This window comes from Mauremys mutica, chromosome 16 (genome assembly GCF_020497125.1).
Source record: "Mauremys mutica isolate MM-2020 ecotype Southern chromosome 16, ASM2049712v1, whole genome shotgun sequence".
Classification (NCBI taxonomy): domain Eukaryota; kingdom Metazoa; phylum Chordata; order Testudines; family Geoemydidae; genus Mauremys; species Mauremys mutica.
This window is the reverse complement of record NC_059087.1, coordinates 9,120,204-9,144,539: the sequence shown is the minus strand read 5'-3', so window position 1 is coordinate 9,144,539 and position 24,336 is coordinate 9,120,204. Positions and strand designations below refer to the sequence as shown.

At 48.3% G+C, this 24,336-nt stretch overlaps 1 protein-coding gene across 19 annotated transcripts in view; it reads left to right on the top strand.

Moving 5' to 3' along the window:
* Positions 1 to 24,336, top strand: part of NCOR2 (nuclear receptor corepressor 2) — a 404,125-nt gene that overhangs the window by 233,324 nt on the left and 146,465 nt on the right. For all 19 annotated transcript variants that reach the window (XM_044990015.1, XM_044990019.1, XM_044990017.1 and 16 more), the window contains one exon: positions 12,808 to 12,874. In XM_044990015.1, coding sequence (XP_044845950.1) covers positions 12,808 to 12,874 — 67 coding nt within the window. The remainder of the gene's footprint in view (positions 1 to 12,807; positions 12,875 to 24,336) is intronic.

Sequence of the window (24,336 nt, the reverse complement as noted above, 5' to 3'; positions counted from 1 at the left end):
CTCTGAAAGTTCACCTAGGGCTATATAGCGTAGCGGAGATCCATTCTGCAATGGGATTGCTGGTGCTTGTTTTGGGAATGGAGTATTAAGCTACCATCCAGCAATGAGCTCCTTGCAGGCAGATCGCAGGGGCCTGCCTGTTCAGAGCTCATCACAGGTCCAGAATGTCACTTGCTTTCTGGTAGATCTGTTGCATCAGATTCAGTGTCCTTATTGGGTTTTGCTTTGCTTTGCCACCACTTAAACATGATTGTCTCGAGCCTACGGAAAGCTGTCGCAACCCGTGTATCTAAAGTGACACTGTCAAACTGATAGCTAGTCAATTGTGAAAAGAATGGGTTAAAAGTAGTTCCAGATATTACACCTGCCTCTGAGTCTCCCTGCCTATTTCTATGGTTTTACAATCCCATTTCCGTAGTATTTACGTGATTTTTCCCTCCCCTCTTGCTTTGTGACAGACTCATACAAACAGGGGGAACTAACCAGCTGCCTGTACAGGGGAACAGTGAAACTGATGGTTAAATACGAAGTGCTGTCAAACACACAGAATTAAACTCTGAAAGGAGAGAAAACGGTGTTCTCTGATCTTTCGTTCCTAGTCATCTTAGCGATTACATCCAGCCAGAGTGGGTAATAGATTTCCAGGTAGCAGTGTACAGGTTTTGCTGTTACTGGTTTTTTGACATTGATGGTGTCCTTTAATGAGCATTTTTTATTATGGGTTTGATCATCCTGCCCCCATAACTTACTGTGTTGCAATAAACAAAAGGAGACCTTAAGGCAGGCAGGTAGGTTTGGGGTTTATACTCAGAGTGATTTGTTCTGCAAAAATCGGGAAAATAAACCTTAACATTTAAATTAAAACTGTAAAACCCTTCCTTTCTGGCCTGTCCCAGAAACCTCCCAATTAGCCATTTCAGCTGGTTATCAAAGCCAGGGAATGCATTCCTGGCTCTAGGTCAGCATAAGGACCTGAAGCCATCTCTGTCCCAAATGCCCTCTTTTTAACAGTGGGCCCATCTGGAAGGTCTTGTTTTCTAGAGCATCTTGGTTTACATATTTGCTTTGTTACCTGTTGTTGAATGTGCAGGGAAATTGGCAGGTCACATTCTTCCCTCTGTGTCTGTGCCCCAGCCTGGAGTTAAGGGATGTAAAACCAAGGCCCCAAACCACTCCTGGTACTAATGATCCCATGACACTTTTTGCAAGAAGAGAGCGTGTGAAGCCGCAGCGTCTTGACCAGATTCATTTTGGATGCTGGTATCCTGGCTACAGCTCTCGGGCGGTTTTGGTTGGAGACGTTCTTCTTCTTCCCTCCCCACTCCTTAAAATTGGGGTGTCGTGAATTACAGTGGGAGGTGAAGTGATAGTCACAGAAGAGTCCTCGAGGAGACGTCTTCAGGATGAAGGTCAGGATAGAGTCGGAAGGTAGCATTACAAAGGTACAGCAGATTCCCTCAGGCTAAAGTACAATGGGGTTATCTGGTCCTGTGAATAACTTCACTTTAAGCAGAGGTTCGCTATAACCAGACCTGCAGCTGGCCTATGCAGGGAAATAATCTGGGATGGCCATTTTCCTTAACTGTCAACAGGATTTCACTGTAAACTAGTTCTACTGTGCTAAACACAGAATGACACCATGTGTAACAAGTTTCATGCCCGGCCTTGCAAAGACAGGCTAGAACTTTTTCCTCTAAATATGCAGATGATTTTTAATTTATAGTGATTTTTTTTTTTTGCTTGCTATTGGACAAATTCTGTTGTCAGTTACGCTCCTCCTACTCCATGGAAGCCAATGGGTTTGCTGAGGGGTAAAACAAAAAGCAGTATTCCCTCCCACCCCATTTGTGCTTCTCTATAGTAATGTTCTTTGGATGGCAACACTAGCTTAATTCTTACTGTTCGGTTTGCTTCTTGACTGGGGTGATTCACTGATGTTAAGAAACCAGACTTGATAGTTCTACCCTTCTTAAAATGTTACCAGGGTCTTTTATTTTCCTGGAGCTTGGTGCTGGGTCTTTTCCTTTGTACAGTGAACATTAATTTCATGCCCCAGTTCATGCCAGTGTTTGCAATTTCGAAAGCTTTTAAGTCTTATTTAACTGCTTTGCTATGTTCGGATCCCCTTCTGCTTGGGTTTGGTTCATCTGTGTATGCAGACTTTAGAGCGAGGACAGTTAATTTTGTATGCTACATCTGCTGCACGATTTAAGGCGCTGTCAAGCAGTTTATGCCTAAGACTTTTGACCTACCTGAGAAATGTTTACAAGCTGCTGGGGAATGTCCTTCAGATGGCAAATATCTGATTTGTTAAAGAAAAATACCTGCCGCTCTATCAATGGGAAAGGAGAAGTAAAGGAGCAATAACAATTAAAATAGCCACATTTTAATGAGATCCTGTGTAATCTGCAGAGGCTTTTCCCCCTGACTCTGCACAACATTGACAGCTCAACTTTACAACACAATGTTGACTGGCTTCTTCACACATCATGTCAGCCCTGAAGATTATTTGAGGGCTATTTAGAAGGTCCTGAATCAAGGCTTGCGGGAAAGAAAGCCCAGAAATTAGAGTGACTCCATATACAATGGGCTTCAAAACAATCTTCTCAATCCTTGCTTCAGTCATTGCTGAAACAAGGCAACAAACACATTAGAAACCTAATTCTGCCGTAATCGCATGCAGTCTCATCTGCGTTGGTTCTTTCTGTTGTAGCTGTGTGCCGGATTTCAAAGCATTGGCGCACAGGAGTTTGCACCTCTTGTAGCACCTTTGCAATAGTCTCTGACTCCTAGCACCAAAGGATTTAACCTTCCTTCTACTAAGTGTCTGGAGGAACTACAAGACATCCACACCAGGAGGATCAACTACCTCCTGTCTGCTGGGAGACAGTATTGTCCGGGGGAACCTTTACCTTTACTGCAGTAGACTCCCATGTCCACCATGAAAAACAGCCCACCAGGACTTTTCCCCTGAAGGACCAAGTTTATGTCATGGTTTGTGTAAAGGGTTCCGTCGTGTGGAGCAAAATATCAGCCACCTCCGAGTCCTAAAGAGCTCAAGAAGCTCAAGCTGGGCCAGGCTGTATTTTCTGTTCAGCGTTTCACACAAACCTTTTCTTCAGGCTCAGTTTACGTGGATTTTCAGTCCTTTGCTTTTTATAGCTCTGGTGTGAGATCAGGGCTTGCTCCAAACGGGGCCAATGTTCTCTTGAAATACTTGCCAATGTGTCGGAGATCCTGGACCAAGTTCAGAGTTTGCAGTTCCACCTGAAATGGGGGCAAAACTGTTGCATGATTTGGGTTTCTAACCCCTCTAGATGCAACCCCAACCACACTGTTGTGTACAGACGCCCCCCGGGTTACGCAAACCCAATTTATGCAAATCCGCACTTATGGAAAAAGTTCCATAAGCTAGAAATAGGTTTGTTTTTGTTTTAAATTGTGCGTAATGGTCGCGTGTATGTTCCCGACTTGCGCAAAATTCAAGTTACTCAAGGCGTTCTGGAACTGAACGCTTGTGTAGGTCGGGGAGCGTCTGTATTGTGTTAACTGTGATGGGCTCATTTTGCTAAGCATAGCTAGTGAGGTTGATCCGAAATCATTGCTGCTGCATGGTTAAGAACTCAATACAGGCTCAAACTTTCAAAAGGGATTCATGATTTGGGGGGCTTTGTTTTTAGCTGTCCACCTGGGGCAAACTCAGATCTCAACTGCAGCTCCAAAATCACTCGTCGAGTTTGAAAATTTGGGTGGTTCATTTTTTTTTTTTTTATTGGGCAGTATCAATTTGCCTCTAGCAGCGTAGCAAAATCCTGACCCGTAACACGAACGCTTTGTCAGACTCTGCCATGCTAGCTTTGGTCTTTCTCGGAGCAGTTGCAGACATTCACCTCATCAGCATTTCATCTAACAGCCCCCCCACCCCCCATTCAAGGCTTTTTTCATCCCCTTTCTTTCCCACGCGCTTGTGCTAGTGCAGAAGTATTAGCTTGTGATGAATTATTAAATGATGGAGAATCACATTTCAGCCCACGGCTTGTTGTTCCTGCCAAGCCTGGTGCTTACTCTGTATGGAATACCTTGAATGGGCCAGCACTGAAACAAAACAGCATGGGCTTTAGGAGAAGACAAAGTAGGGTAATGCCTGGGTGTCTTTTATGGCTGGAAAGGCTGCTGCTGAAGAACGACAGTGAGGATTGTACTTGTCTGATTTTTGCACCTTTGGGCTGAAGACAAAAAGGACCTAAATTAAATCTCCAGGTTTGACATTAAGGACACCAGGCACGGAGAGAACAGCTGCCAAAGGAAGTTATTCAAGTACGTTTGACATTAAAAAAAGGATTGGATCCCAGGCTGGGGCATACACATTGTGTGGCATGCAGGGAGTTTCACTCGAGAACCTCCGAGGTCCCCGTACTACCAATCTGTTACGGCGTTCGCTCATCACCACGGAACACAATCATACCGAACGCGGCGTATAAGCTTCCAGGAGGATTAGTGGTTCAAGCCTTTTTCTGCTGTTTACAGATAAAAGCTGTGATAATTTGGGACTTCTGCAGCCAAGTGCACTTTGTATCTGCAAGGATGTGATTCAGAAAAATGGTGGTGTGATTGGCAGCCCACTTACAGTATCTTTCCCTTGGCTAGTGTCACTGGGCACAAACGGTGCCTGTAGCACATGGAATGCATTACGAGTGCCTTACAGCAACTCCGGAGAGATTTACCTCTGGTTCAGGCTCCCGGTGTATTTTGTCATTAGTGGTGGTAATAACGCTCTTAACTTAGTGGGGCCCAAGTGCCCTGGGAAAAACGTAATAGGAAAACGAACACTCTGGATAATGGAACCTTTTCTCCCCCGTCCCCCCAAAGGGTTTCTGAATATTGTACGTGGCGCATTGCTCCCCCCCTTCATTGCAGTTAAGGGGTGTGATGTGACCGTGGGTAAATAGGGATATGCCCTGCCTGGTGATATGGTCGCATCTCAGAGCAGGAGCAAGGAAATGGACGAGTGGGATGCTACACTCAACCTGCCCTCTCTCTGATCCGTCTGCTCAGGCGTCACTGACACCTTTGTAGGGTTAAGGGTCGCCTGTTTCCACACTCTGCCATCCAAACATGCGAGCTGGGGCGTGGCAGGCAACACAAAGTACTGGTACCAGGCAAGCGCCGTGTCTGATGCGACTGGGTACCAGAAGGAGCCGGGACAGCAGCAGAAACACTTACAAGCCAGCAGGCAGCAGGCCAGCCTTTTCTTTACATACAAGCTATTCCCTTTTCCTTGGCTGCTGGTCAGTTTTGATCTCGGAGCGTCTCCGTCTTGCGGCGTGGATTCCAATAACTGAAGACCTCAGACTCCCTGGTTTGTTCAGCTCAGGTCATCATCCGGCTTCTGCCTTTGTCCCTTGTCTGCAGAACAAATGTCACTGTGTAATCAGGCTGCCAGCATTAATTCACCCTGACTGCCATACATCTTGGCAGGCTTGCTCCCTACCTCTGTTTATACTGACTATTTGGTGAAAAGGATTCCTGTGTAATTAAACACCTGAGATTAGTTTTGATCAAATAACAAAATTCCTTTGTCTCTTGGGCTGGCTCAAACTTCTGTGCAGCAGATTTGGCCAGATATATACAGTACCCCAGACCTGTTTGTATCTGCAGTTCTTAGCGCAAGAGTTTGGGGTGGGTGGGTGGGTGGGTGTGTGTGCGCACGCGCGCAAAATGTGTGAAGGTTACAACCCAGTTGACTCTAGCCAAGTAATTCATGTGGGCTCAGGCCAAATAACTCAAAAGTCAGGCTGATGGGTTCCCTCCAGCACTGGCTCCATTGTGAAAGCCAAAACTGAAAACAACCACGTGTCAAGCAGGTTAAGGTGAAAGTATCCACTTTACCTGAGTTTCTTTGCTGCCCTTGGTTTGCCTAGAGAGCGAGAGAGGTTGTTTGTTTGTTTGTTTTGAACTTATAGTACTTAGTGATTATGAGACCAGTTCCAGAACACTTACTCATGCATAAAGGTAATCACCTTGAAATCAGTGGGGCTATGTGGGTGAGGAAGGATTACTCATGAGAAAAGGCTGCAGAACTGGGTCTTAAATTATGGATGGGATGCTTTGAATCCTGCTATGTTTTTATAGGTGATGGTTCCTGCCCCAACCTCATTCATGATTAAAACCATGTGTTTTTATTTATTTAACATCTCTTTCCTCCTCCCATCCCTCAGACCAAGTAGGCACAGGTGGAATGAGACTGTGACAGACTTTCTGCCCTTTCTCTCCTTGGCTCTGTTGTCTTGGTAGAGTCTGCTTGGCAGTAGGCTGGGCAATATCTGATTTCAGACCAGGACATCGATACCAATATCTCTTCCAAGCAAAAATCCCATGCAGTTCAGCCAGCTGCCTCCCTTTTCGCCCTAGAAGAGGGGCGCCCATACTTTGTGACACAGAGCTGGGCCTGGCTTTCACTTCTAAAGATGCCCGTGTTGGAAAATACAGCATTGCACACCTGCATAGTGTTTGCTTGGGGCTCCCGACCTTCTCAAGAGCCAAATGGAAAGGACTTCTTGTCTGAGTTCACCAGCAATAAAACCAGAAAACCCTAAAGGGTTCGCAGAGCGATTTTAAATGAATAACAGCCTTGGGCTCTGGCATATCTCAAATCAGGAGTCTCTGGGGTCTCCTTCCATACCATAAGCCCAAGGGTGGCCGTGAGCTATGTTTTAGACACTCCCTGCCTCAGAGACTGAGCATATGGCATTGCTGCTGATTCCACATCCCTTGTCCTGATTCCTCCCCCCTTTCTCCTGGTTCTGAAGCAGACTCTGGAGACAGCTGCATTTCAAGGGATCTCAAGTACCTCCCTAACTTGCTTCACAATCAGCCAGCTTTTCAGAGGAGACTAAGTAGTGAACTAATTGTGAGCTAACCTCTATACAAATCACTCTAACGGATCTCTTCCCAGCACATCTGCAGTTCAGAATCCAAATAAAGTTTTTGGCATGTTTCCCTGTTCTCAATCTATAGCATAGCTTTCAAAATTAACTCTCAAGATTAGCTCCATACCTCCATCCGTTTATTTTTTCAATCACTTTGAATCCTCCAGATCTTTAAGAGCCCGGGGACTGAAGCCGTAGTTCCTGAGGATCGATGCCCCTGAAGGGGATCGTGTATTGCGATGATGACCTTCCTACAAGTACTGTGTGCCTCTCCAGCTGTTACAGAGGACAGCCTTTACCTTCACCGGCTGCGCAGCGGGAATTTTGCTGCACTGTTTGATTTGCCCTGGGAGCAGAACATGTGCTCCTCAGACATGTGCCCTGAATTAACCTCCCTGCAAATGGTTTCTAAGTAACAGCGGTGTATGTAGCAAGATAAACTGTGAAGCATATTTATATTTAGCAAGATCGTAGTGACCTTTGAAGGCTTGACCTTAACAGGAAAGGTAAAGCAGCAAAAACATTAAGTATGTTTATAAAAAAATTTTTTTTAAAAAACCACAAAAAAAAAAAACACAACCCACAACCCTTCAGTTAGCTGATTATTTCAGCCCTGATAATGATAAACATTCACTTGCTTTCAAGACATTTGCAGGCTTTACAGCTGCAGAGTGATTAAGCCTTTGCCTACATTAGTATTCTCAAGGTCAGACACAGTGCAAAACTCAAGACTACTCATCAGCTGCGTAAGAGCCTCTACATTTCCTCATTTACTCGCCTATCTGCTGATGAGTTTCAAGGCAGCTGCAGCAGCTTCAGAACTCCTGTGTTGCTCCTGGAGGTAGCCAGAGCTGTCTGGTTTGCCTTGTGAAGGAGGAGTATTGATTAGCTGAGTTGTCTGGTCCAGAAGTGGAGGGTGAGATACTTACAAGCCCCTCCTCCCCTTTCAATCTCTTTGAGTGCTGCAGCTCCCTTGTTGAAGGGTGTATAAATAGCAGAGGGCTGCAGAACTTCTCCTTTGGCCTTCCGACTTCACAGGTGTGCGGCAAAACTTAAAGGGATACTCTTCTGTGGCAATCGACTTCCATGCTTACCTTTTAAATTGACACCAGTGAGCCCAGTCCTGGCATCGGTGACCATTGCAACTCCCACTGACGTCCCTATTGGAGGATGACTTGGGCCCCTCAATGATTAAAACTGAAATAGCGTTAGCAATCTAGAGCCTGTTTCACCCCTGCCTTTACTCCAGTTTTATGTCAGTGGCGCTCTGTTGATTTAGTGCAGGTTGTGCTGCCTGATACTGGACTGGTGAGTGAAGCCCCCAGTTGCTTTTTCCACTGTTTGTGCTGCTTGGAAGCTGGAAATGTGTGTGTTGGTTTTCTTTTGTTTCTGGTCAATTTCACTTTCATTTCTCCTGCAGAGTTGTGATTCAGCATTGCCAACCCCAAGCATTCAAAAATCACCAGTCAGGCTCTTTTCAATCCCAGACTTTAAACAGTAATAACTGTTGGGTTCTTTTTATTTGCCTTCTAGTGTTTGAGATGTAGGGTCCACGTTTTCAACCTTTTCTGTACAACCAGGAAACGTAGAAATAAAATGTTCGTTTTTAATTAAAGCTGAAATGCTAATGATCACCTGACTCCAAGAGCTGGGGCTTGACAAAAGACAGCAGATGTCCTCAGACTTGTGATAAAATCATCAGAGTTGGCAATACTCTGTTTTCAGATAACCTGTTTCCACTGGAATTAAAAAAAATAATGGGAATGTGTTTCTGGGGCTTAGGTTCCTATCGAAGCTTGTTCATACTAAAGTCCAAATTGTGACAGTGCCTCTTTAAAAATAAAATGTCATCTGCTGTGGCACCACATTGCGCTGGAAAATAGAGAAGAAAGCACATCACAACAGTTGGGGTGAACAAAGGAGAAATGGTCTCAAGTTGCAGTGGGGGAGGTTTAGGTTGGATATTAGGAAAAGCTATTTCCCTAGGAGGGTGGTGAAGCACTGGAATGGATTCCCTAGGGAGGTTGTAGAATCTCCTTCCTTAGAGACTTTTAAGGCCCAGTTTGACAAAGCCCTGGCTGGGATGATTTAGTTGGGGATTGGTCCTGCTTTGAGCAGGGGGTTGCACTAGATACCTCCTGAGGTCCCTTCTAACCCCGATATTCTATGAAAGGTTAATTCCAGTGTTGTGAGTGGATCTGGCTCAGCAGGGCCAGTGAGAAGCCAAGAATTTCTTCAGAGGGCCTTCAGAAGGCTCAAGGGGGGGTGGCTGGAGCCGTGAAGGAACTTTCTTCCCAGAAGGCCTAATATTTTGCGAGCCTTGATATTACGTTGGATCTGGCTGCAATTAGCCTTAATCCGAGCTGCATTATTCTGGAGAGGAAACATGGCCTAGTGGATTAAGCACAGGACGAGAAGTCCTGAGTCCCTGTCTCTGGCTCTTTCCGTGACTCACTGCATGATATGGGCAAAGTCATTTCACCTCATGCCTCAGTTTCCCCATTTTTTAAAAGGGGAGAAAATACTTTATCTTCCTCACAGGTGGATGGTGAGGTTTAAGTCAACAATTAGCTTCAAAACACTTTGGGATCCTTTGATGGAACGTGCTGTAGGAATTTAGACAAAGCCCAACAGGATTGTGTGATCTAGTGGAGAAAAGCCTCTGTCAGTGATGTTGGTTAAATAGGTCTAATGGGCTCTGATCATTGCAGACTGGAATAACAGTGGGTCCTTTGCAAACATACAGTCAAAAAAAAGTGAGCCCCTCTCATCCCCAAAAAGCAGACCCTCTGGCATAGATTTTTTTCTTTTGTGATCAACACTGCCTATATATATATATATATATATATACACATATAATCATAATAATAAAAAGGACACGGTTTGATATGCAGGCCCTTGTTCAAAAAATTATTCTAGATCCAGACAGTTGTGGTCTGCGGGGACACTGATATTTGACATCGGTATTAATTCTGTTAAACTTATTGCTGCCCATAATTGGCCATGTGTGGTGGTTTCAGTCTGAGCTTTTTACTTTCAGAAGGCTCAAGCTGGGGATGTTTGAATCTAATTCAGGCAGTTAGCTGCTATTTCCTATTTGAACGAGGAGGTTGCAGATGCCACTTGCAAGCACTATCTTGGAAATCAAATTCTATTTTTACATCAAAGCGTTCAAGATAAAGTCAGAGAGAATGACAAGGTAGGGCGGCTTAGCCAGAGCTCAGGGATCCAGCATTCATTTGACCCCACTGGTAACTAAAAGGAAAACAGAATATAACATTATTACGTAGACCACAAATCAAGGCCGAGTTGGACCTTGACCCAGGTCCCATCGTTATTTGGGTAGCATTTTGCAGGCAGGTTTAAGAACAGCCCCTGCTCCAAAGAGCTTACAGTCTAGGCAGAAAATCTATACGTGCCCGGAGAGGAATCGAGACGCAGCCAAAGCAAATGTGGGTGATTGAACAGCGATGGGTAGAATGTGCCTTGTTAAGACCCTGTGCGCTGTTGGAGGGGGGAGGAGGGAGAAGGCGGTTAGCATCATCCCCTCTTCTCTAGAAAGTAAATCCAACTCTCTACACTTTGTATAATGGTGACTTCCTCTTCTTTTATCCATCCACGATCCATCCAGCCCCATATCTGGCTGGGTAGCTCTTGGGCTGCTCCCTGTGTTTTGGAGAAATGCTGCTTAGAAGGATCCGGTGCCTGCAATTCAGCTCCTGCAGGAGGGCCAGGTTATGCCCAGTTATTGCGGCGGCAGGAGCGAGAGGGCGCAGTGTGTATCGTGGGTCCCTGAGGGGCTGTGGATCTCCTTTAAAATAACGTCCAGCCACTCTGCTGCTCTGTTTTGTATTTTTTTTCCCCAGTCCAGGGAAATGGGGAGGGGGGAAGGGAGGGAGAAGCAGACTGAGAACACTCTGTGTATTTCATTTTGGGAACTCCTGGGTGTGGGGGTGAGACTCTCTTTAGGCTCCTGCTAGTAATTACCCACCGTGCAGCTCTGCTTTCATTGGGATCAGAGGCTTCTTTGCAAACACACACTCGCACCTGATCACTGCTCTTTGCCAAAAGTTTCTATTGAAAGAACCACTGGCAGTGAAAATGTTTGTTTGAAACAGTTCGGCGCTTGCGTTCAGCCAGCATTTCGCAGGCTTCTGCGAGCCCCTCCGCTCTCCATCCTTGGGGTGGGGACTTTTTCTTTTCTACATGGTATTTTGGACCTCTTTTAAACAGAAGGGGGCCTGAGACGTGTCTGGCTGAAAGTGCGGATTGGTGTCATCCACATGGGTCACTTTATCCCTTAGAGCTGCTGGTGAGGTCCTGATCCTGCACGGCACTCAGTAGCTCCTGCAAGGTGCTGAGCTCACTCAATTGATTTGCTTGCTCCTTTGCAGGACAGGGTTCCCAGGGAGTAAAAGGGGTGGGAGATTTGCTTGCATCCAGGATTTGCTTGAAACCACCACGTCAGTCCTGTCACTTCTGATCCTTTGGCTCCTGTAGGTAGAAAATTGAGCCCAGTGTGTGTGTGCTGGCTAGTCAGGCACACGTTCCAGGCAGCCCTGCCTTTCCTAGGCTGGGAAGGCGGCTGTCCTAAAGTTCTCTTCAAGAGGTAAGTGGAAAGGCAGCAGGATCCTGTTGGTTTGAGTCCTGGGCTGGAAACAAGGAACTCTTGAGGGTTCTAATCCCAGCTGTGCCACTGGCTTGCTGTATGACCCTAGGAAAGTCACTTTACCTCTCTGTGTGGAGAGGTTGCATTGAGCTGTAATTACATCCGTACTTCTCTGGCAGCTCTCTCTGTCTCTGCAGAACTGCAGCATTCCAGAAAAAGCAAATCAAGCCTAGAGTAAAGAAAACTTCCCCAACATGAAAGTTGCAGCACTGTCTGTCTGCAGCCAGCAGTAACCCCAGCTCTCAGGCCGCTGCAGCTAGGTGCTTCGGCACATGCCTGATGTTAACCAGGGAAATAAATGGGTTATTCACGTGCTGAAAGTTGGGCACATGCTTAAATACCTTCCTGAGCTGGGACCCAAGAGAGGCGTCAGCTGCTGATTCAGTCCCGCCTAACCCAGCGATTTAAATGTCAGCATTGCTCTCCTTCATTTCTGAGCATTGTAGCAGAAACATCCCATTGCCCTGTAATTGTGGCATAGCTTCCACAGAGCGCTACTGTTTTTCCAGCTGTAAACTGCGTCTAACATTTAATTGTACCCCAGGGATGCTGTGTAGTTAATGCTTTGAGGCAGGACCGTGGGGGTGGGGGCAGTAAGATAAGGTAGGCGCTAATACGCCATCACTGTTACGTGGCTGTCTTTCTTTCATCACTTGGAACATGAAGGGTCTGGTCCTCCAACATGCACTATCCTGGCTGTTGGTTGCTCCCGGGAGCAGTGCTATTGACATCACATAGAGCAGTTGGCATCTGTGGGGCTACTTGTGGTAGCGAGCGGTAAGCTTGGTTGCAGATGTTTGGAGGATTAAGGGAGTTTGTGAAGTTAGTTAGAATCTATGGCCCTGATCCTGGACCTGAACATCAGTGAGTAAAGTTACACACGTGTAAGCGTTCGTAGGATCAGGCGCTGGGATGACAGGACTAACCCAAGGTGAAGTGCAGACTGCAAGGCAAACCATGCTGCTGATCAAAGGAGCGTTCGGAAAGACTTTGGCCTGCGTAGCAGAACAGCTGGGAAAGCCTCAGTTTTGCTCCAAAGGGACAGGAAGGTCCATCTGTGCTGTTGTAGGTGGCACATCCATGGCTTGGAAGTTGCTGTCATTGCAAAGTTAAGGTCGAAATTGTTGCATGGTGTTGAAAACAGAAGGGGTGTGCGGGACTTTGCATTTTAACAGACTGTTATGTTTTTCCTCCTTTTCTCTGCTTTAGAAACCAGGCAATGCGGAAGAAGTTAATTTTGTACTTTAAGAGGAGAAATCATGCTCGTAAACAGTGGGTAAGTGAAATTCCTAAGTCTTATTTTGTATGTGCATAACAGATGCAAAGAAGAGTCAATGTTTAGCTCTTGTAAGTAGAAAACAGAAGGAAGGATCCCAACACAGACAGGTTGGTACTTAGCATGTTACCCGTTGCTTTGTTTTTTCCTTCTTGTTGGACCCTCTGTTTTCCATGCTGTAGCAACCTCCATTATAAAAGTAACTTGTATGCAACTAACTCAGGGCTTGTCAGTACTTTACTCCACAAATATCCCCATTCACAGGGAAGGCAAATAGCCTCTTGGTTTATCCATAGTGAAATTCAATGTTGATTTCAATGGGACTGTTTGTGGAGTACATTTCTACTTAGTGTAAGTAATCGGATCCTGAGAGAAGAGTGAAGCTTACGTTGACTCCACAGCAGACAAATTGTATGAAGATTAAGCTCACTCTTTCCAGCTGACCACAGAATTACGTTTTAGGAATTTGTGGTTTAAAACAAATCAAAACACAGCCCCGTCCAGTTCTGTTGCAAGAAAAGCTGTCTAAGAGTGAACTGCAAACACTTTTCATGGAAGTTACTCTTCGTTACGTAATGGAAAAGATATGGGTTTTATGGTGAGATTTTGAAGAGACCTGGTCAGATGGTTACAAACCTAAACTTCAGTTTTATTTAAAATAAGGGGGTGAAGAGACATACAGCATTGCCTCTGGAAAGTAACGCAACGACTTCATTCTGCTGCTCCATGGTCACTGGAAAGTGAAACCTAGAAACAAAAGTGAAACTGACCAGTCTATTATCTATTGTCCAAACTAGGTGAAATGCCAAAAGTAAACAAACAGCCCAGATTGGGAAGTACAAATCAGAGTGTAAACAATTTTTGTTTTAATGATCATGTATTTTTTTCCATGTAAGTTATATGTTGCAATCGACTTTCACATTCGAATATTTAGAAACGCAGACTTTGATATAGACACTATTGAGCTCCCCTCTTTGGGGAAGCCTGAAATGTCGGATTTAGCTTCCTATGTGGAAGGGTTAGTGGGATTTGTTAATTGCCGTGGGAGTGGAGGTTTGCATGAACCTGGGGGGATAGTTGGGAAAATTCTGAATAATCCACATCAGGGAAGTGGTATTAAAGCTGTGACGGTAAAAGCGACACTCTGAGGGGCTGTTCCTGGAGATGTCGGAGCCAGTGATCAGAGCATGGCTGACAGTGACTACGGGTGCGTGTTTTTAAAACCCCTTTTGTGATGCCCCGGGATGTGCATTCCAAAGGGATAGCTGCAGTTCTCATGTGGGTTGGAATTCACCTCTAAGTCATTTGGCTTTTTGCTTCATAACCCTCCTTCCCCAAATACGCTGCCTGGAATAACTGATGCTTTTTGCATTTGAGAGAAGAACATCAATATTTTCTTCCTCAAAATAGACCATTTGCAAAGCAGTATGTGGTTTTGTTGGGCCCACAGAGGAACTAAAGCAGGGTTGCTTCTGGTATGTGATACCCTCCCTTGTACTAAATCTCGACTAGGTTGCTCTGTTGTAAGTAGTGAGGAGGTGGAGGGGCAGTTTCGTTTGACTGCAACTGCATGGGACCCAAAATGTGTCGTGTCTTGTAGAAAAATTGCCTCTTATGAAGAAATCAGTAAATTTCTGCCACCAGGTTTGTTCAGTGCCCTTGAACGGGGATTTTTCAATTTAGGGGGAAGCATATTGCCTGGTTTTGAAGAATAGGCAGTAGATTGTTGCTGAACTTGCAGAGTGAATGCATTTGCTGTTTCTCTTCGCAAAAGGGGCACATGTAGCTGCCTCTTTCACATAGCAGACGTTCTTTAAAAAAAGAAATGAAAATGTACTCGACTGTTTCCATTCGTCTCTCACTCACTCATACGCATGCACCTTTTTATATAGCACCCTTAGACAAATAGCACGATGTGGACGTAGTTCTACGTTAGATACTGATTGCATTTGCCTGGTGCAGCCAGGGGATTGGATGGCCCAGGGGACTGGTAAAGGGATACATTGTTTACCACTCAGACACTGGTTTTAATCTGGTCTGTTTTGCTAGTGACTGAACTGTGTCATCCGTATATCAGAAGTATGGCCTAGTGCAGTGGTCCCCAACGCGGTGCCCGTGGGCACCATGGCGCCCACCGGGGCATTTGTGTGCCCGCCTAGTGCCCAGCAGGGGAGAGAAGCCGTGACCCCATGCCTGCTGGCGACCGAGAACTCCGGGGCTGCAGGCTGCGGGCGCCGGTGTTCTCGGTCCCTGGCAGGCGCGGGGCTGCGGCTTCTCTCCGGCTTCTCCAGGGCTGCAGACTGCGGGCGCCGGTGTTCTCGGTTCCCGGCAGGCGCAGGGCCGCAGCTTAAGCTGGAGAGAAGCTGTGGCCCCACACCTGCCAGGGACAGAGAACTCCGGGGCTGCAGGCTGCGGGCGCCAGTGTTCTCTGTCCTCCCGGCTTCTCTCCGCACTGCCCAGAATTGGCGCCGCCAAAAAAACCCAAAAACGCTCCGACTCTGCAGAATGGACGGAATGCCGCCCTGTAGCCTGTGCTGCCCCAGGCACGTGTTTGCTCCACTGGTGCCTGGAGCCGGCCCTGTATGTGAGTAATTGTTGGCGCCCGCCACACTCTTCTGAAAACATGAATGTGCTACTGGCCACAAAAAGGTTGGGGACCACTGGCCTAGCAGATAGAGCACTGGACTGGGACTCAGCTTACCTGGGTTCTGTTCCTGGCTCTACCACTGACCTGCTGGGTGACTGTGGGCACATTGCTTTGCCACTCAGGCCTGGTCTGCACCTGGAATGTAGGTCAACCTAGGAACGTTGCTCAGGAGGTGAATTTACTACAGTGATAGGAGAAGCCTTTCTGTTGCTGTAGGAATCTCTTATGTGACAGCAGCCTTACTGCAGTGGTTGTAGTGGAGACATGGCCAGCTTAAGCTCACACACACACACACACACACACACACACGCTCATGCACAATAAACTAGTGCAGCGGTTCTCAATTTTAATGAGGTCTCCAAGTCTGGCGTTAGATTGCTGGGGCCCAGGGCCAAAGCCTGAGCCCGCAGCCCTAGGTTGTGGGGCTAAGGTTACAGGCCCCCCATCTAGGACTGAAGCCCTTGGGCTTTGGCTTTGCCAACACACACACACACACTCTCTCTCTCTCTCAGGCTCAGACGTCAGTCCCCCCTCCTGAGGTCGTGTAGTAAGTTTCGTTGTCAGAAGGGGGTCGTGCTGCAATGAAATTGGAGACCCCCTGAACCAGTGCCTTGGGGTCTTTAATGGCCACAAGCGGTGCAGGGTGTGTGTTTGTGTATCGCACAGGAGATTGGAGGTTACGGGAGAAGTAAGGTAGCCTAAAGCGCCTCTGGAATTTTTTGACAAAACTTCTTTTTGGTGGGAAAATGCCAGTTTGTCAAAATCAAAACTGTGTGTGGCAACATCTCTGTTCTGATGAAAATGTCCACGCGAAGGTGGATCAGGCCCAGGGTGGGTGTGTGCATGCATAAAAGAAAGAGAATGGCCAAAATAGCCCAGTGGCGAGGGTGTTCACCTGGAATAGGGAAGACTAGGATTCAGACCCTGATTTGAGTATTCGGTGTAGTCTGGCTGATTCTTTGTACAAAGTGGAACAGTTCCAATGGGGGGAGATTTGACTCTAGCTTGGTGGCCAGAGCACTCCCGTGGGGTGCAGAAGACCTGGATTCAAATCCCTGATTCGGAAAAGTCTCCATTTCCCTCTGGTGTGAACAAAAACTTTTAGTATCCGCGACGTTTTTCATGAAGCGGAATGGATGTTTTCTGGGCAGCCCTCGTGTAGCATCAGCTGGGTGGGGTTGCAGGTTCCAAGTGTCCTGCATAATCCTGTTTGTTTTCCGGAAGAGGAAGCCTTTGCCTTCCTAAATTGTAAGAGTCAGACCCTTGCTCTTTCTCCAGGGAAACCACAGGCTGGCACACAGCAGCAGCAGCCAGCTGCATCCCAGCATTCGGGCCACCGCGCGCTAAACTTCATGGGCTATTTTTAGCCCTTTCCCAACCCCGTAGCTGTAAAAGCAGGAGAACGTGGCAGACTTCTTGGCAGCAGAAGGAACCTTGGAGCGCGTCCTCTTTTGCCTGCTTATTTTGACTTGTTTGTTTATTTGCTGTCTGGCCCAGGTGGCCTCACTAGGATAGGTGCAGAAATGCAGCGGCTGTGAAATCTCTGTGCTGCCAGGGTCTGTTGGAATTACCAGCCACGTCTCACCCATGACCGGAGATATCACTGGGTTGATTTCACAGCTTTCCATTTTTTTTTCTCCGGTTCCCCACTTTCCCTTAGTTCCCAGGGGAGCTGCTCTTGAAACCAAAAAATCTCCTGCACATCCCTAGGGTAGCAGGAGGGTTCCAATGCCGGGCTCTATTGAATGGGGCTCCTGCACCATGCTGAGTCTGCTGGAGAGGAGTGTCTGTGCTACGCCAGCCCCATGGGGGTGCCATCTTGGAGAGAGCCTCTGTGAGCAGCACGGGAGGGGTCCGGAGCAGAGCACATGGCTGGCTGTGCTTCAGCGTGGCCGGGAAGAATCCCACCACCTCTGTGAAGCCGGTAGGAGAAGGAAGGGAGGAGACAAAGGGGAGCAACAGAGGGAAAGAGCAGCGGGGACAGCGAAACAGGAGAGCAGAATGTGTCGGCTCTCTGCAGACGGACTCTAAACAGCATCTTTGCCTGCCTCAAGCTGGGACCTGCATTCAGCTAAACACGTCTTGCCTTTGTCGCTTCCTTGCAACCAGTCGTGTGTGGAGGGAAGCAAGGGATCCTGGGGACCGGACCGTTCCACTTTCCAGGCTGCAGCCTGGGATCCAGGGGCTTTGCCCATTTCAGAGAGCGACGTGCTGCTTCGACCAGCTGGGACTGTGCCGTTCGAAAGCTGGGACGGGATGGACTGACGGGGTCTGGCCGGGGAACTGTGTCCCCCCATGACCCAGCAATGGCATGTTTGTGTTACTCGGCTTTGGAAGGGCAGGCGTCCTCTTTAGATTTGGAAAAGCAGGTGGTCATGCTTGCAGACGCTCCCAGCGCCACACACAGCAGCGCTTGGGTAGCAGTGCGGAATGTGTATGCGCGCGGCAAACCTGCCAGTCTGCGTGAGACGTGATGGCCCCCGGAAAACGGAGAGGCCACGTTGTGGCAGATGCAGGGTGTGTGCTGAGCCATTGTGCCCTGCATTATGTGGGTTGGCATTGCAGGCTGCTGGCCTGTCCCCTCAGCCCAGGAAGGAGCGAAGCCATGTCCAGGGTCTGCTTCAGGCCCTTGATTCTTTATTTCTTCCACAGAAAACTAGTCCCTTCCCTCTGAATCCCGGGTCGTCTGCAGGGGCCTGTCTATTCCTTACGGGCTTCCACTCTGCAAGCCACATGCCTCAGAGCCATGCCCTTCTCCAGGGCCTCCCCCAGAAGCCAGCCTGCTTCCTGTAGCTCTCCCGCCTTGAGCTAGGGTTCCCTGCCAGCGCCTGCCTGCTCCCAGCAGCTCTCTCCCCAGCCGGCCTGCAAGCTGGCTTTTATAATCCCCTCGTCCCTGGCAGATCAGTCTCCGCTGGGCGGGAGCTGATGTGTCACAGGTGAGGCTGGGCCCCGCCCCTCTTACAGGGCCAGCCACCCTGGGGCAGCATCCCGTCCTAATTGTGCAGCATTTGGAGCGAGAGTGTGGTTTGACGATGGAAGAAGTAGAAGCCAGAAAATCTAATACTGGTCTCCCAGTGGGCTTGGAGTAAGCCAATGACCCCCCTGCCTCAGTTTCCACATCTGGGGGATAGGTGTATTAATGATACTTCCTGACATCCCAAGGAACGTTGGATAAGTCATGTTTGCCCAGGCCTATACAAAATGCAGATTACTGTTGTTCCCTCTTTAACTTCAGGGTCAATTTTTGCCAGCCCCCAAAATGTACTTGGGCTTTTCATTGTCTGAATCAAATCTGGTGCTCTAAAGACCAAACAGATACAGGTTTTATTGTCGTATTATTCCATTACTTGAAATGACCAATCTGCTAGAAGTACCTTTCACAAGGAGTAAATCTGATCTGCATTCAGTGCAAAGGGATGGGAAGAAGTTGATTATCTAATGCAGGTCAGATTTACTTCTTTCCAAAGGCAAATGGCCCAGCTGGGTTTTATATTGGTGCTACTCCCAGGGAATGCCGACCTGTGATTTAACCTAACAAACCAAGCTCCCCTTCATTACTGCCTCACATTGCAGCTGGGTCACTGCTCTGACAAGGGAATGCTGTAATCTTTCAGATTTTGCTAACTTTGCAGGTCTTCGTTTGGATTATATGGCCTCCCTTGAGAGATTCACTTAGCATAACAGGAGATCAAAAGAAGGCAGCAAACACTAAACAAGAGCTCTCCTGAATACTGCATTTAAAGCAGCATAAGGACTGGAGCATAAAAACCCACTTGGGCTGAAACTTGGCAGCTTGAGGGCAAGTGATTTTGCTCAGGGCTTGTGTGGGATTCTATAGAAACATCAATAGCTTTCGGTCTGCCTGTTTTTCTGTCTTTCTTTCCATTGACACATTCCACGGGTCCATGTTCTCCGATAGGTGACTCTTGTGGGGAAAATGATGTGGACTGTAAACCTTTGGCATATCTGTAAATACAGCGGAGCTACTGAATTTGGTCTGGCTTGTGCTATGGGACAGTATCTGGTCCACTGGGTTTTGTGTTTTTAGGCTGAGCTTTTCAAAGGGGCCTACCTCTCTCTGAAAGCCACTGACAGATGCCCAACTGATTCCACCTTTCAAAGAGGCCAACCAGAGGCAATGCTAGAGAGCACTGGAATAAACTGCTGTAGCTTAAAAGACCAATGAACAAGGGCCAGTTAGAGCAGGTGGTCACTACAGCCATAAAGAGAGGGCGGTGATTCCACTGCTCAGGGAGGAGGAACGTTTGGGCTTGAACCTGCCCTGGGGGTTTCAGGATTCAGGGGCGAGGCACAGAGCTAACTGCACCAGCGCAGGCAGGACAAGCAGCTTCGCCTGCTTGAAGCAGCTGTCGGCCAAATCGGTGCAAACCACAGCTTTGCCTGTCTCCGCGCATTGGTGCATCAATGTGGTATCTGGCCCCTGCTGTTTGCAAGGGAGGCAGCTCCACGGTGCAGACAAGGCCTTAGGAGCAGCTTGGGGACTGAGAAGGTGAAATCAGAGCAGAGGTGGAGGAGGCCGCTGTGCAGTGCTCTAAAAGTGAGGCTCGGGATCTTGACTCTCACCGTGGGCAGTGCAGCTGCTGGGGAGGACGGGGGTGAGCAGCAGCTCTCTGGTAGGCTGGCAAGAAGCAAGGTGAGTAGTACGGTGGCTAAAGAGGAGGGGCTGCAAAGGGTTTGGGCCTCATTGATGGAGAGGAAAAGACAGAGCTCTTGGAGATGTCGGAGCTGCAGAGGTGGTGGCAGGATTGGGCAGGGTAAAGGGGTTGACGCTAACCCTGCTTTCAGGCCTGGCTGATGGGGAGACTCATGGGATTGGGAAGGCAGTTCCTCTTGGCTGTCCCGTTCCGGTCTAGAGACCCTGCCATTGCAAACGCTGTACAGCACAGCGAATCCCAGACCCCTGGACATTAGCAATGACAAAGGCCAGCAGTGTTGGGGCATCTAGACCCAGATCCTCCAAGGTATTTGGGTTCCTAATTCCCATGGAAATCAGTGGGAGTTAGGTACCAAGAACCTTTGAGGGTCTGGGCCATACCCGGTCTTGGGCTACTTCTCCAGTTTGTAGAGCAGTGATACTCAGGCTAAGGGTTGGGAACCACAAGGGGATCTTTAATGTGTCTCCTTTGAGGCACATGATATTAAAACACTGTGATTTAATTATTAACCAATCAGGATGCTTTTACTTTGTTACTAACCAGTTGTAGAATACTTGGTCATTTTGCTGTGAGAATTCTATATATACGTAATAGTAAATGCAACAATGAATTCACACTACGGTGGCTCTTTCGGGTCATGTTGATCGTTAATTTGGTTCCTGCACCAGTGAGGTCTGAGTGTCACTGTCTCCGCGGCAAGAGTTAATGGCAACACTCCTCCAGAATTTTGTGGGGAAAGGACTTTAGGGAGAGACAAAGGAGGCTCTGGTTTAGCTGAGCGTCGTTGGCTTCTGTGCTACCGGCCATGTGGGAGATGCTACCATTCAGGCAGCAAAGGAGCAGCACACCTGTACTCGGGCTGCGTGGTCACGGGTTTGGAGATAGGGCTGAGGCACACTGCTCAGAGATTAGCTATTGGGTGGTGCGGGGAAGGGACAATGCAGGCAGAGTAATGTTTTGTGCCAAATGAAAGTTGAATGTTTCAGAGCGCTGAACACGGAGATGCTGAAACAGCAGAATCTGCAGCCCAGTGAATCGGGCGTTAGAGCTTGGATCCTCTTTCATTTCCCTATGGCTGAGCACCTGGACCAGCTGGGCCCTGGTGGCACTCGCTCGTGCTGGGAGCTAGATCCTGCCTGGGGAGCTGCCACTTCGCTCCCGCTCCGGTCAAGTGGGAAGAGTCTCAATTAGTACAGTAGCCGCCCTCCTGCTTCCCAAAATGAGTGCAGTTATCTGGGTCAGGGAAGTGATGAACTCCCCCGATGAGTTATTAGTTATACAGCACTGTAGTTGTGCCTGGGCTTTTCGTGTACATCGGCACACCTGTGGCTGGCCTCGGTCGGCTGGCTCGAGCTTCAGGGCTGTAAAACTGCTATGTAGACACCTGAACTGCTGTGGGGAAGGGTCCCAGAACCCGGACCCCAGCCCGAACACCTACACAGCATTTTTCACCCCGTGAGCTCAAGTCAGCTGACCTGGGGCAGCTGCAGCCATGCCATGGGTCTTTTATTCCATTGCCTGGGGAGCCAGCTGTCTGAATTAGGTGAACAGGTTCTGGGGTCCCAGTAGTTGAATTTTCAAGTGACTTCATGCAGTTTCGAACTTGTCAGTGTGGCACACCTGACCCAGTTTCTAGGCACGAGCTGTGCATCCTTTCTGCTTCTGCTCATTGCTGGCAGTCAGGGTGCTGGAACTGAAATATTACTGATGTGAGGAGCAAAGCAGGTCACATCAGGCCTTGGGGTAAGCAGGCACAGCTCCTGTTGACTCCAGTGGGAGATGGACTCGCTTACACCAGATCCACATTACCTCTCGGGAGGGATGCACTCTTCAGTGCGAGGTTGGTGCGTGCGGTATGACTCAGGTTACATAGCGAACACGCGTTCACAGCACCAAGGTGCCATTTCTGGCAGTAACCAACATGAGTGGGGACATAAGAAGAGAGCTGGGGTTTGGGTGACTTGGAATCTCTCCCCCGTTTAGAAACTGCCTTATGACGGACACCAGAGTTGGATGTGTCCAGTATAAATGGCGAATGGCAACCCGCTCAAGGTTTTGGGCTTGATCCACAGCACAGTGAAATCAATGGAAAGATTCCCACTCACATCAAAAGCTTTCAGTCGGGCCTCTTTTGGAGGAGAAAGTTACTGGATGAGAATAAGACCTCTGGGGAAGTTGACAGCTGCAGACTTTCCTCCTGCAGTGGGGCAAAGCTAATGGAGAGGATGTTGTATTTCTGGATTTGCGGTGTGTGGATGCAGTGACCTGGAGTGTGACTAATGAAAAAATCGGTTGCTGATAAGCTCTTTCCAAACCAGAAAACAAGGGGGCGGGGGGATTTGGGGTTGGCCATTGAATTTTGACAAAGTGACATCTGCTTTCACTTCCTAATTTTTGGCCTAGAGTGGATTAGTGTCACTCAGAATGAAACCTGAAAATCCCCACTGACAAACCCGGTCGCCTTCCCTTGGACCTGAGTTTGCTTGAACCCCAGCATGAAGGATGTAAGCGTGACCATTGGAGGGGCCGTCTGGTTAGCGGGGGGAGTGCTCGGTTACGGCTGGGCTGCATTCTTGCCGTCTCCAGCCAAACATGGACGGCTCCACCCACTGCTTGGCCAAGTACGACCTACCTGAATCTTGGGTGTGGGTCTAGCGTGCCGCGCCAGCCGCTGCTCCTCACTTGGTTCTTTCTGCAGGGAACAGACTAGCCAGGCACAACAGCGGGAATGAGCTGCAGCGTTCCATGGGCTGCAGTAACTTACTGCCTCCCGCCCAGAGCAAGAGGGCAGAAGGGAGTAAATTCTGTCTGAGGCCCAGTGCCCTCTCCGGGGTGCTGCTTACACAGGGTCCCTTTTCAGGGCGCTGCCTTAAAGGTGCGACCTAGGCTTCAGCGTGCAAGAGAGCATTATTCCCATGGAGGGAGGGGGCGCCTTTTAATGGGAATGAAACTTCAGCATTCGTTATGAGGCTAAACCCATAATACTTGGGAGGTGCTTGGATATGATGGTGATGGTGGGCCCCTATGGGCAGGGGGATGGCTGTGCCAGAAGGAAGTTGCATGGAGTTGTTCTGGGTTTATGCCAGTGTAACTTGGGGCAGAATCTGGCCCGCAGGCCTTGCAAAGCCATGTTTGTCAGTCAGTACCCCCCTGCCCCCTTGCACTTGGACTGTTCTGTTTCACCGTTAGCTTCTCTGGCTGCTAAGAAGGTGTGGTAACGGGCCTGCACGCCTTCGCTCTTACCTTGGTTTCCTGGCTAGGAGCTTTAGTGTTGCTAACAGGGTATTTTTAGTTTCCAGAGAAGAGCAGACTTTTAAATTACAGTTCTGTTCCTTCCCATTGGTGTATGGGCTGAGCACAATGGAGGCTACTCAGGCAAACCTTCCTGCATTCTGATGGAAAAGTGTGTGTGTGTGTGTGTGTACACACTGTACATTGACCCGAGCCAGAAGGGAATGGGATGAACTGTGTTTTCTGCATTTCCTATGGTTCTATCTACCCCATTAAACATTTATATCCGTAAAGGGAAGAATAACAGACTGGAAGGGACCTCGAGAGGTCATCTAGTCCAGTCCCCTGCACTCAAGGCAGGCCTAAGTATTATCTAGACCATCCCTGACAGGTGTTTGTCCAACCTGCTCTTAAAAATCCTCAATGATGGAGATTCCACAACCTCCCTAGGCAATTTATTCCAGTGCTTAAAACCACTCTGCCAGAATGCTCGTAGAATCACTTTGTATCCCTACTATTGATTGGATTTAGTTGTATGCTTAGGACGTCCTACGTGGGTTGATGGGGAATCTGCATGGAAGAATTGGTGGAGCTCTGGGGCAGGCAGGTTGTTTCTAGTCAGGATGCAGTCCAGCAATATCTCAACAAATACTAGGAGGACTTAATGTGTAACACCTTCCCATTGGGCCGCTGTCCACATTGCAGTAAAACCCATCTGAATCGGTGCTCCCCATGTTGATAGCTTTCATGGAGGGGCCCTGGATTCTGTGGCTCAGAGAGACTGAGTGTGGACCCCCTCTAGAGGTGGTTCCCCCATGTCAGGTTTGGGGTACGGCGTGAGGCTGGGTTGGGATGTCTGCACTGACACGCTGAACACTCCTGGACTCAGAATTCCACCTCCCTGTTGC